Below are 13,778 nucleotides of genomic sequence, written 5' to 3'. Positions count from 1 at the left end.
TTGATCACTGGATATAAATTACATTTTACTATTTATTTTCATAGAAGACAGCTATTTTAAATTCTAAAAAGATTTCACAATTTTTACTGTATTTTAGATCAAATAAATGCAGCCTTGTTGAACATAAGAGACTTATGTCAACTCTTTTGAATGGCCGTGTAAACTAAAGGCTATTGGCGATTAAAAAATCGTTACAGAACTATAAGTTCCTGAGCGAGTGGTTTCACAAGAATCAAAAAAATAGCTGGAGAAGTTTCCTGAAATAATGATACTATATCAATTTAATGGAACACTGGAAAGGAAACACTGCAGAAACCTGATAACAAACCATAAAGTATTCAATAAGAAACACATATGTGCTTCATTTAGTATTTGATCGGCTCCCTTTCTGCACATGACCCAACCGTGAGGAGCTGCACATGCAGACAAACATCAGTGCACACATCTGGGATACCTGTTTCACTCCGTTTTTTAACATATGGAGGGTTACAGAGAGTCTTTGAAGTTTACGTTTAAACTCACAGCTGCTTCTGCATACTAAACACACAGCTCACCATCACACGGGAATCCTCACGCTCCAGAACCTTCTGCGCCTGGTCCGGAGGAAACTTCAGCATGGATGTTATGACTTTGGCCATTGTCTGAAGAAACAAAATGCAGAGTGAGAAACTGAAATGATCTCCAAATCAAATCAGCATCTAACAATACAGTGTGTTATTTAGAAGCAAAAATGACAGCTATATATATATATATATATATATATATATTCATTATAGTCATGTAACCCTTTTTTTTTTTTTCTTGTCTTTATGTAACTAAATGTATGTTATAAAGACAGAATTATGTGATATAAAGTCACAATTGCAAGAAAAAAGTCAGAATTTATATCTCGCAAAATGCGCAATTGTGAGTTTATAGCTCGCAATTCTGACTTTTTCCCCTCACAATTCTGACTTTTTCCCCTCACAATTCTGACTTTTTTTCCCTTCGCAAAAAAAGTCAGTCTTTTTTCCTCAGAATTGGACTTTATAACTCGCAATTGCAAGTTTATATCTCACGATGCTGAGAAAGTCAGAGTTGCGAGTTTATATCTCGCAAACTAGTGAGTTTATATCTCGCAATTCCGACTTTATACCTCACAATTCTGACTTTAGACTTTATAACTCGCAATTCTTACTTTATATCACAGCTCGCAATTGTGACTCTTTTTCTCACAATTGTGAGTTTATATCGCAATTTTTCTTTTTTCCCACAGAATTGGACTTTATAACGCGCAATTGTGAGTTTATATCTCGCAATTCTGACTTCTTTTCTCAGAATTGCGAGATATAAAAAAGTCGCAATTACCTTTTTTATTTTTTATTCAGTGGCCGAAACAAGCTTCCATAAAATGAGCCCTGTATTATAGGGTGGGGTTAACAGTTTCATAGGAAAACCATGTGAAGCTGTGAAGCATTTATATAAACAGGGCCTAAAATTAACATTCGCCAAGCACTAAATGCGAGTAAAAATCATCGTTGGCGAGTATATGAAATGGTGTCAATCGCCAGTCAGCCAGTAACATTATTATGAATTCTAACAATGCAATGTTCTGAGAACATGAACGTAAAGTAACGTGAACAATGCTCCAGACAGTTGACGGGCCAGTGCGGCATCATCACATGCATGACAATTTAAATATTCAAATGCAAGAAGACGTGAAAGGGAAAGCAATTAATCGCATGCTGTGTGGGAAGTTTAAACATCAGAAGCACGTGCACAGAAAGCCGCATCTCAGACAGTGCGTGAATACTAGATTGAGCTCTCCTAAGATTTTGGTGTCATAACTTTCATGGACGGTAAAAAATATTTATTAACTGGTGACATTTATTAACTGGCTGGTAAATTTTCTTAAGTCACCGGTTATTGGCAGGTGTGGCAAAAAAAAAGTTAGTTTTACGCCCTGTAGATATAAAATTAAAACTTTATAAGGGGCCAACGTGCAAACGAATTTTCAAATGAATTCAGACATTTTGGACATTGGCCATTTTGAATTTTGTCACAAAATGCTGTATTTTACAAACGCATGAATGTATTATTACGAAACTGGGTATGGGTCATTGGCACAATGTCCTGAAGGAGTCTAAGAAGTTTTGGACCAGCGCCAACTAGTGGTGAAAAAAAAATGTTCTACATGCTTATAAATTTGGATGTGGTTTGGATGTGTTACTGTCACTTATTTTCATCTCTTAGATTCCTGAATCCTTGCCGAGTCCAACAATACCAAACACGCTAGGTTTCGCGTTATGGTTAGTGCAACGTTGTGATTTAACGTTTAAACAACATTCGCCAATATCTTCAAAACCGTTAGTCCGATCGAGATGAAACCACCGTAGGAAAATCGGAAACATAGGTTGTTGACTAAATGCTAATGGCCAAATGTCAACATTTTGATAGTAAGTGGCAAAAAAAATGCAATCAAAGTCAGGTGTGGGTAATTTTTTGTGTGTTCATACATATAAATGTCTAACTCCTAAACTAAATGAGATATTTTCACCAAATTTGTGACCGTTGGGCTGATTGACTTCAAAATTGCAGTGTCTTAATCTCAGTTGCTATCATAGTCCATTATGACATTGTTGGTCTGCTGATAGCTTCCTTGTTTGCTTCTGTTGTGCTTGGCCCCTTAATTGCTTCTTACAGCTATATTATATTTATTTTTGTTTTAGTTTAATAATTTTAGTACTTAAGTCAGCTTTATTTCAGTTAACAAACTATTTTTATAAATTTAGTTTTGGTTAACAATAACAACATTGCCGCCCATCTTTAACGGAGCTGTTGCTCCTGACTGTTCTGTGAGCAATTACATCTCGCAAAGACAAAAAGCTCATTATCTGCAGCCTGCTGGGTAATCAGCCCTAGATAGATCTGCCAGCGTTCATGTGCCCATATACAGCGCTAATCAGAACCAGCACAGCCGTTTACCCTGAGCAAATCTCTTAAAATGGCAGGCGTTACTGGGTCATGTGATGACAATAAGCCACTGGGTCGGCCGCCGGACATCCTCTCTGACAGGGAGGCCTGTTGTGATGTCATAAGGACCAGACTGTTTATTAGCAACGAGGGGGAATCCTGCTGGCTTTAGGGCGGCATCATTGGGGCTGTTAATTAGTCCTGGCTAAACGGACAAGATTCGCTCATTAGGGTCCCGCTAAATGGACACGAAATTATGCTGTTGGGAGTTTTCATGGGAATGAATCATTTTATAGGCTTCCATCCGGACTCCCCGTCACACTTATTTACTGCATCCTTCCTATAACAAATGGCATTATTATGTTGTGGAAAACTTTGTGCATTGTGGGAAAGAACAATATGATAAAATGTAAGTTTTACAACATGGAAGTAAAATGGGTCACCCTACATATGCAGTAGCTACATTTTCTTGTCCCCATTATATACATTAAGATAAATATTATTTGATATTACCAAAATTTCAAACGATAATTAAAAAAAATATTACAATGGATTCTGGAATTTGACATCCTCAAATCAGTGTTATTTTAATAGTACTTACATACTATTACAGTCTTTATTAATATTTTAAATCAGCTTTTATTTTGATATTTTCATTTTTAGTTTAGGTTTTTGTTTTTTGCCATTTTTTAATATTTATATTTAGCTTTATTTTATTTCCATTTTTGTTTTAGTAATTTCAGTGCTTCAGCTTAAACTTACTTCAGGCAGCATTTTAAATTTTTATTTAAGTTTTTCGTTTAATATTTATATTTATTTAAGCTTCATTTCAATGAACAAAAATGATTTTTAATAGTTTTAGTTAACAATAACAACACTGATCCTCATGCAAGCAAACTCAGTCCCTAATTTTAGCTAATATAACTTTAGTTAATATAAAATATTAGTAATATTAACTTTGATATAATATTAAAAAGTTTATATTTTAAAAAAATATTAGTCTTCCCCCATAAGACATAATCGTAAAGTGTAAAAATAACCCCTAAAATGTACCTTTGTCTCTCTTCCCATCATGTACTCAAACATGACCTTCCTGAGGTACTCGTATTCGGTGGGCTCGGAGAAAGGGTCGCCGCTGTTGTGTGACATATCTGTAGAAACAAACAAATGGCAGATTCATCATAATAATTATCTATGAGTACTAGAGACTTTAAGCTCAGTGTGAAACAGTCACCGTTTTTAAAGCACGGCCTGTACAAAAACCTTATTCAGTCAAGATCTGCTGAACACTGCTCTGTCAGGCCCGTAATTAAAACCAGAGCAGCCAGATGACGAACTTATAAACCCTCCAAACACTCAACACCAACCAGCATCTTATAACAGTTGAACCAACAGAGTCAGAGAGAAAAGAGAATGTAAATAATGGGGTAACACATGTTCAGATAAAAAAATGTGTGCGCTGCAACTAGCAAATGCAACTAGACTTTTACATTAAAAACTTGTTTGCCTTGATTCTAGGATGTTAATCTTTCAGAACCTGCACTGGTGATTGAGGACAATTTTCCTCTGCTTTGACATCAATAAGATAAGTGTGCGTTCATACACTTAATACATTCATTAAACACACACCGCGACCTTTGCATGGCAATAATCAGTCCGTAAATCAGAGCGCTAGACGCGCCTCACTTCCAGTCGCAGTAGTTAAGGGTGCCAGCTCGCAGCAACACTGGAAACACCATAATGACAGCATTGTGGTTAAATACAAGAAGCTTTGGCTCAACCTAGGTGGGGGCCTTTCCGTTTTCCACCCTGCTTTTAATGGATAAAGAAGTGAGAGCAGAAACGTAACAGGAGACGTTGAGACCATGAATGAACAAAAACTAACTTGAGCTATTTTTAAAAAAAGCATGTCATAAAGCCGGCGATGGGTGGGCAGGTTTCTACTATGGAAGAAATTCAGGTTGATACTATGGAAAACATGACGTAAAATACCTACGAGAACAACAACAACTTTAGAATCGCATGTCAGTACAACCTCCACACCTAACTTTAATCTTTAAATCTTACTGACCCCAAACTTTTGAATGGTAGGGTATGTTTTTGCTACATAGAATGTGCACATGTACAGCACGTGGGGGTAACGCATTACAAGTAACTTGAGTTACGTAAGTTTTCAAGTAACCAGTAAAGTAATGCATTACTTTTAAAGGGGACCTTTAATGCCCCTTTTCGCAAGATGTAAGTCTCTGGTGTCCCCAGAATGTGTCTGTGAAGTTTCAGCTCAAAATCCCCCACAGATCATTTATTATAGCTTGTCAAATTTGCCCCTATTTGGGTGTGAGCAAAAACATGCCGTTTTTGTGTGTGTCCCTTTAAATGCAAATGAGAGGAAAACGCTTTCCAGAAGAGGGCGGAGCTTTAACAGCTCAACAACAACAAAGCTGGAGAATCTCACGCAGCCAAAATGAGGATTGTCAGTAACGGTGTTCAGCCTTACATTGTTCAAACCGGAGTCGACACTGATGGAGAGACTCAGGAAGAAGTTACAACTTTTAGACGTTTCTGAATGGTTAGTGGATAAATTTATGTAGTTGCTGTGGAGTTGATTCAACTCATCCACTAGCATGTGCCGTCATGTTAATCTTTTGTGTTGAATTGACCCTCGTTTGTGAAGCAGTCCGGCGTAAAATGACAGCATGTCAACAACACTCTACTACAACAACTCTTCCTCTTCTCTAAAGCAGCCCAACATGGCCTCACCCCCTTTGTTGTGTGTTCTCGGGGGCGGGGTTTATGTAAAATTTAGGGTTAGTGATGTCACCAACCTGGGAAGAAGCTTGTTGTAGTCCCTACCACCCATTTGTTGTAGTCCTTAAACAGCAATTTTTGTAAAAGAAACTTCGAGCGTCATAATTTTGCGATGTTGTTTATGCTCAAACAGCAACATTACACACTAAATAAAGTCAGTATTCCTCAAAATGAATAAAAACAGTAAAATGCAATCTCAGAATATTGCACAAAACTTGCAATAGTTAAATATATTAAATTAAACAAATATACTTTATGTATTTAATCTCACTTTATTAACCAATGTCTTTGCTGCTGACCTTCGATGATCCAATTCAACCATACTAATAAATAATAAGCAAAAATGTTTTCAGCCTGAAGCTTATTCATTTCACTTTTGGTGTGAAAGGGCCTTTACATTTGCCAAAAATAGAACTTTTAAGTAACGCAAAAGTAATGTAACGCACTTTCCATAAAAAGTAATGCAATTAGCTATTTTTGTAGGGAGTAACACAATATTGTAATGCATTACATTAACTTTCCCTAACACTAATCGTAAGCATTCGAAGCACCCCAGATTGTGCAGTAAATCTTCAGTAATGTCTCACAGCAGTGATGTAAGGATTAAGCAATTAGCTTTTGAGTGAAACAGAGCTATTTTGAAATATGCATTACAGTATCCAGCATGCACAAACAGCACAGAAGGTACAGCGATCTGTTTGTATTACAACAGCCTTCTTGCCTCATTAAACCTGTGAATGACTGGCAATTAGCAGAAGGAGCCGTGTGTCCCTCTGGAAAGTCCATTTAACCAGTGCTGAAGACACTGGGGTGGCTGAACGTCCAGGAACAGACAGTGTGATAGAAAGAGCTGGAGCTCAAGGTGCCGCTGAAACCCAAACAGGCCTTTGATCAGGAAGCATGAAGAAATGAGGGGCTAATAAATAACCCGACCTGTCTGACTGACCTCAGGACAGCCCAGCTGGGCCAACAGGGACGAAACACGAGCCACAATGGTCTCATCTCCAAAACAACACTATATGATCCATACAGAGGGCCTGGTTTACGACAACCGTTAGCACATGCTTAAACTGTTGACTGGATAGTGAACAAAATCCATAAATAATATAGAAATCAATGAATAGTGCACAGAAACATACAAATGTACAGTAAATGATTTTAGTATTCCATCAAATGGGTAGTTTCTAGGCCATTTGTGACTATTGAGTGTTTATGGGAGGGCGAGTCAGTCAGAAGGTCAAACAGACTTCATAAACTGCTGTCCCTTTAATGTAGAGGCCACACAGATAAGATGAAGGATAAATGGACAAGGTTTGTTTGTGTATAAAGTTTGAGGGAGCGGTTTGTTTAGTTGCATGTCAAAGACCAAAATGTCTTCAAAGGAAAACCTCATTTGGGGATTTATTTGAGATATTTAATGTGGTTTATGAGGAGAGATGATGACTTGAGCTCTATGAAAAGCTAGTAAGGCACCTACTTTCTAAGACAGCTTTCTAAGGCTTCATAGATGCTCTCAAAATGAAGAAGACTTCTTTGGGACAAATTCAGCATTTCATGTTTATTTTGCAGATAAAGTAACTGCAGAAAGCATTACAAAAAGCTGAAAAAATTCAGAATTCTGATTCATTCATGAAGATGTTGAGAGAAAGAGTTGCTTGGGTTTTTTTTTTTTTTTTTGAAAGAAGTCTCTTCTGCTCACCAAGGCTGCATTTATTTGATCAAAAATACAGTAAAAATTGTGAAATATTATTACAATTAAAAATAACTTTTTTTATTTGAATATATTGTGAAATGTAATTTATTCCTGTGATCAAAGCTGAATTTTCAGCATCATTACTCCAGTCTTCAGTGTCACATGATCCTTCAGAAATCATTCTAATATGATGATTTGATGATCAAGAAACATTTCTGATTATTATTAATGTTGAAAACAGTTGTGCTGCTTCATATTCTAGTGGAAACCATTCTACTTTTTTCAGGATTCTTTGATGAATACAGAATAAAACATTTATTTGAAATCTTTTATAAATGTCTTTACTATCACTTTTCAGCAATTTAAATGGGTCCTTGATTATAATTATGAGTTGTTTTTTTAACTTTAGTTAGTGTGTAATGTTGCAGTTTGATCATAAACAACATCTGCAAAGTTACGACGCTCAAAGTTCAATGCAATGGCAGATATTTTCTTTTACAGAAATCACTTCAACAAACAGCTGGTAGGGACTACAACGAGCTTCTTCCCGGGTTGGTGACATCACAAACCCCAAAATTTACATAAACCCCGCCCCCAAGAACACACAACAAAGGGGGGTGTGGCCATGTTGGGCTGCTTTAGAGAAGAGGAAGAGTTGTTGTAGTAGAGTGTTGTTGACATGCCGTCATTTTACACCGGACTGCTTCACAAACGAGGGTCAATTCAACACTGGATTTGCACAAAAGATTAACATGACGGCACATGCTAGTGGATGAGTTGAATCAACTCCACAGCAACTACATAAATTTATCCACTAACCATTCAGAAACGTCTAAAAGTTGTAACTTCTTCCTGAGTCTCTCCATCAGTGTCGACTCCGGTTTGAACAATGTAAGGCTGAACACCGTTACTGACAATCCTCATTTTGGCTGCGTGAGATTCTCCAGCTTTGTTGTTGTTGAGCTGTTAAAGCTCCGCCCTCTTCTGGAAAGGGGAGCAGCAGCTCATTTGCATTTAAAGGGACACACACAAAAATGGCGTGTTTTTGCTCACACCCAAATAGGGGCAAATTCAACAAGCTATAATAAATGATCTGTGGGGTATTTTGAGCTGAAACTTCACACACTCTGTCACTCTGGAGACACCAGAGACTTATATTACATCTTGTGAAAAGGGGCATTATAGGTTGTGCCCTATAATGTGCCCTTGCTGAACAAAAGTATTAATTTCTTTAAATAAAATTTACTGACCTCAAATATATTTTTAGACAACATGAGTCAGTGTTCACAATGCATTTAAAGGAAATGTGAATTGCTGTAACTCATAGTTTACCATTTAATTTTTGTCTTTAAATTAAGTCTACATTTCCTCAGTTTTGTTTCCAAAACCCATATGACATTCTTTCCTCCGTGTAAAACAAAAAGTGTTATTTTGGTGACTCTGTTCTTGCCCAAACAATGCGAGTATAAAAGACGCTGCAGATGACTGTCTGAATCTGGGGTCATTCGTGGGAACTGAGGAGAAACACAGTCTGTGAAAATCATTAGATTCAGAGATGAGCTCTTTATTACACCAGCAGGGAAGGGCTGTGAAGGGGCAGATTTCTCTAAAACACCGGCCTCTAGTTGCCCATATGTTTCAGGTCTGCATATGTGTGTGATTGATAGCGGGGTGTTAAAGCGCAGCTCTCCTGCGGTGACTGATCGCTCTGAGCTAGTGAGAATGAAGCTGGTTTGTCTGCCAAGGGTCAGTGTGCCACATCATTCATTAACCTCTGGGAGTTGTAGGAGATACTTGACAAGCATTTTACAGTCACTAGGCGGCTAATACCCCCAAAATCATATTACAAACAGATAAATAAAACAGTAAATGACATCTGGATGACAGCTGGTTTTAGAAACATTGTTCTGCTTGCCCCCAGTTAGATGATATTGCATTCAAAAGCCATCTTTATAGAAAATGTTTATGATTATTTACCTCTGTATGTGCTTCCCAGGTGAGTCACCACTGCATTTTTATGGGAGCGTCTTATTTTGTCTTCCAGAGCATGAATCTGAGAATAAATACAGTTATTGAAAATAAATACAGTGTAAAAGTGATCTTTAAAGTGAACTTAAGCTGGTGTCTGTACTTGTATGAAGGTTTTAGAAATTCAAAAAATGCCATCAAGCATAATAATTAGTAATGATACACTTTAAATTTGAGGTAACACTTTAGTTTAGGGTCCAATTCTCACCATTAATTAGTTGCTTATTAGCATGCATATTACTAGGATATTAGCTGTTTATTAGTACTTATAAAGCAGAAATTAATGCCTTTTTGTGCATGATCATATTCTGCATCCCTTAATCCTAGCCCATACCTAAACTTAATTAATAACTACCTTACTGACTATTAACCCTTTGAGCCCGAAGTGTACCACCGGTATACTTCGGCTTAGAAACTCAGCTTTTTAATACATCCAACCATTTTGTTAACCTCTTAATGAGTGCCTAGTCATCCCGCTTAACTGGAGTGTACCGCCCGCGGGCGTCACCTAGCTACAAAAAAATTAATAATTGTATTTTTCAAAACTACTGCCTTGATAAACACAAAATAGGTGTCATTTGAAAGCTTAGAGTCCGTACTTAACAATGAGTGTAGCCAGTTTTATTAACTTCTAAGTAGTGCTGAGTTATTTGCTGATAAATAAAAATAAAAAAAATCATAATTTATGACATTTTTTTGTACTATGTACTGCAATGTGTCAAAAACATCATACAGCTCATAATGTCATTTGAAAGGTCTCATGGAGTATAATGCAACAAGGATAATTGTTTTGGGCTTTGACCCATATGGAAATAATACAGATACGGCATTTATATCACGTTTTCACTCGTAACTTCACGAAACATGCTCCGACTGTGGAAAATTGCACAACATTACAGCAGATTCTGACAACTAAAATGAGTCAAATAGGAGATATTCCTCACAGAGTTACGACAGCGCTAACTAAAATCAGATGTAGCTTTCACGTGGCATTTTCGCTTATAAATTCATGAAACATGCATAGATCGTAGAAAATGGCACATCATTACTTAAGCCCGGAACACACGGTCGGCCGTCGGGCAGTTTTTGTTCGTCGGCCGACTAAGTTTTCTCAGTGTGTTTCACACCGTCGGCAGAAGTTGGTCCTCGTCTGCTTTTTTTCGGCCGATTCAACATGTTGAATCGGCGTCGGAGCTCGTCAGGCCATCTGATCATTCTGATTGGCTGTTCAGCTACTGCCACCTGCTGGTACGGAAAGGCATTTCTTCTTACGCAGGCGCAGAACGGACGTGCTACTTGGGCGTCGGGTGTCGACGTGAGCCAACCCCACTGTCTGCTTTCGTCGCCACTAGTTCGTCGGCGTCGGCTTGGTGTGTTCCGGGCTTTACAGAGGATGCTCCCGACTGAAATGCGTCCAAAATCAAAATAATCCCATGCATCGATCACGAGATATTCCTCATGGAGGAACGATTTTAGAAATGCCCATTAGGGGGCGTCAAGGGCTAAACAAAAAGGCTACCTTGATTCCAAATGCTGTAACTTTTGATTACTTTATGCCATCACCACAAAATTTGATCCAGATGCAGCGCACATGTAGGGGAACTTCACCAAAAAAAGAATTGTCCTCCTACTTTATTTCCTTCCTGAGTTATTGCATGTCAAATAAGAAAGATATGTAAAATTACAATAAAAAATATATTTTTTTGGATGGTTTCTCAGCATGAGAATGATTTTCTTTATTATCTAAACATTTTAAAAGTTTTCTATCAAACGATACCTACATTTTGACTCTCCTTGCTATAATTTTGGAGTTATGAGTCTTTACTTTTGTGTTAAAGGGTTAATAAGCAGTAATTAATTAAGAGTTTGAGGTAAAAGTCATATTAATAGTTAGTTAATTGTGAGAATTGGACCCTAAACTAAAGTGTGACCAAATTTGAAAATGCTGTTTCCGTGTGGACTGAAAACGGAGATATTTGTAAACGATGACGCATGTTTAGTAATGTGATGCACATTGCACCCAGTATATCCCAGCTATGTGCTGTTCACTTTCTCAGTGTTGCTAAAGATAAATTTTACTTTGTACAGTCTTCATATTACATTCCTGCAAAGATGACAGAACATTAATTAGCAATGGCTGTCCTGTGTCAAAACATAACTTAACTAACTAGATTACTAACTAACCAACAATAAGTGACAATAACATTATACGTTTTTATTATGTTTTATGCATGCACAGTTAGATGATTTAAGGCCAATTGTTTTGAAAACGCTTGATGAAAATGTCGATTTCAAATGCATCTATATTAATGTAGACATAGCCTTAAAATTTGTAATTTTTTGGAGTAACTTCCCATCACTAGTCCTCAAATTAACAACAACCTATGGCCCAGGGTGAAGTCAGGTTATGTCAAGTCAGTGTTTTCGCCTGAGTTTGCATTCGTGTGGGGTGAGAGAAACAGCATGAGCGCTGCTGTAACTGTTTGTAAAGTTGAAATAAGAGTAAACAGATGTGCGGTGTAATGAATCTAATCACATTTCGGTTTTACACAGCTGATGGGGTGCAGGAGCTCTGGGAATGTGACGGGTTGCTAAACACTCCTCTCGTTCTTTCTCTTTGCCTTCTACATTGTCTTTGTATGTTAAACACTTCTTAGGCCTAAAACATACTCTGTGCCGTCTTCTTCTACGGTCAGTTTTCTCATTCAGGTCAACTACTGTCATGGCAAAGCAAGAGAATCCTGCTGAGCAAGCTAGTTAAGTTTGTTGTTAAACTGTCACCAATGTTTATAGCTAGCTACATGAAAATTAACACATCCGGTTTAGCGATACAGACACCCACCCTGCTAAACTCGCTTCACTTACCCTGTCATGGTATTCCTGCTCTTTTAGCCTGGCCTCGCTCAACATGGTTGTCTTTTCTGCAAGCTGAACCTGATTGGACAAAGAGAAAAAGAGTAGAGGTCAAGCATGTAAACAAATAAGAGCAACACTATTCATAAGTTTGGGGTTGGAAAGATTTTTTTAATGTTTCAGCATCATTACTCCAGTCTTCAGTGTCACATGATCCTTCAGAAATCATTCTAATATGCTGATTTGCTGCTCAATAAACATTTCTGATTATTGTCAATGTTGAAAACAGTTCATATTTTCAGTTCAGAAGTTCAGAAGAGCAGCATTAATTTGAAACAGAAATCTTTTATAACATTATAAATGTCTTTACTGTCAGTTTTGATCAATTTAATGCATCCTTGCCGAATAAAACTATTACTTTCCTAAAAAAAAAAAACTTTTTAAATGTTAGCATAGTGTCCAGGTTTAAAGGAACACATTTTAATCAGACAAATATATGAAAATAAAACCTACCTTTAACTCATCCAGACCCTGAAACACAAAAAAGAATCAGCAGGTCACATGACTGCATCATGACATATTAACAATCAGTTGTAACTAGATTTTGTAGTGTTTGCCCACACAAAACTTGTGACATCAGACTGCAAAAATGCAGCATTGGCTCCAGAGGTGCACTGCGTGTAACTGCACCGAACACACAAGGACCACTTTATCCTGAACAAGGCTCAACTTTTTGCCTCTTTCCAAGCATGCACTGCTCGCCTGAGAGCGCACTATGGCATAAATCTAACAGCTCAGGATGCTCTCTGAGGGGTTAATTGAGAACAGAGACCGTCTGTTTAAGACCTCTTTCTCAGGGATACATTCCAAACCTTTTCAGGAAATTCATTCCTATGGCCTATTCTGGAGTGAGACTATTACTCTGCAACTGAGAACATGCGAATGAAGTCTTTTAAAAAATATATTCTGTGATAAAAGAGTAACACCGTTTTCTAACCAGACGTGACACGTGATAAAGTTTTTGTTTTTGTTCCAACTAGCCGCGACAGCGACACATGATGATTATATTTTAGAGACAGTTTCTATTTTTCTGCGACATCGTGGCTTGAACAAGTATGATAATGATCATCTCAGGTGCTGTTTATGTGCTTTATTTATGTTAAAAATGTCTAATGTGAGTTTGAATATCATTTTGTGTGTCTTTTATAGGCATACTGAAAGCAACACTGGACAATTTACCTCAGATCTTCAAAATAAATAAGAGGAAACAAGAACGTTCAAACTGTCAACTCATTGTGAACAGACAAGTGTATTCTATGACAAAGATTGTTTCAGTAACTCAGTATGTGTTTTTAATAATGTTAAAATGGTGTAATATTCATGAATTTGATTATTATCAATTTCGTTGCGAGTGCCGGGAGCTTGCCGAGAGAGCCCGCCCACA

General features: G+C 37.4%; 1 protein-coding gene across 4 annotated transcripts in view; it reads right to left on the bottom strand.

The window, feature by feature from the left end:
* golga4 (golgin A4) overlaps positions 1-13,778 on the bottom strand; it is a 51,555-nt gene that overhangs the window by 985 nt on the left and 36,792 nt on the right. For all 4 annotated transcript variants that reach the window (XM_051916657.1, XM_051916658.1, XM_051916659.1 and 1 more), the window contains 5 exons: positions 12,848-12,865; positions 12,347-12,415; positions 9,431-9,506; positions 4,006-4,103; positions 555-641 (listed from right to left, as the gene is read on the bottom strand). In XM_051916657.1, the coding sequence (XP_051772617.1) occupies positions 555-641; positions 4,006-4,103; positions 9,431-9,506; positions 12,347-12,415; positions 12,848-12,865 (348 nt within the window). The remainder of the gene's footprint in view (positions 1-554; positions 642-4,005; positions 4,104-9,430; positions 9,507-12,346; positions 12,416-12,847; positions 12,866-13,778) is intronic.

The sequence above is a fragment of the Ctenopharyngodon idella genome, chromosome 13 (genome assembly GCF_019924925.1).
Source record: "Ctenopharyngodon idella isolate HZGC_01 chromosome 13, HZGC01, whole genome shotgun sequence".
Classification (NCBI taxonomy): domain Eukaryota; kingdom Metazoa; phylum Chordata; class Actinopteri; order Cypriniformes; family Xenocyprididae; genus Ctenopharyngodon; species Ctenopharyngodon idella.
This window is presented reverse-complemented; position numbering and strand designations above follow the sequence as displayed.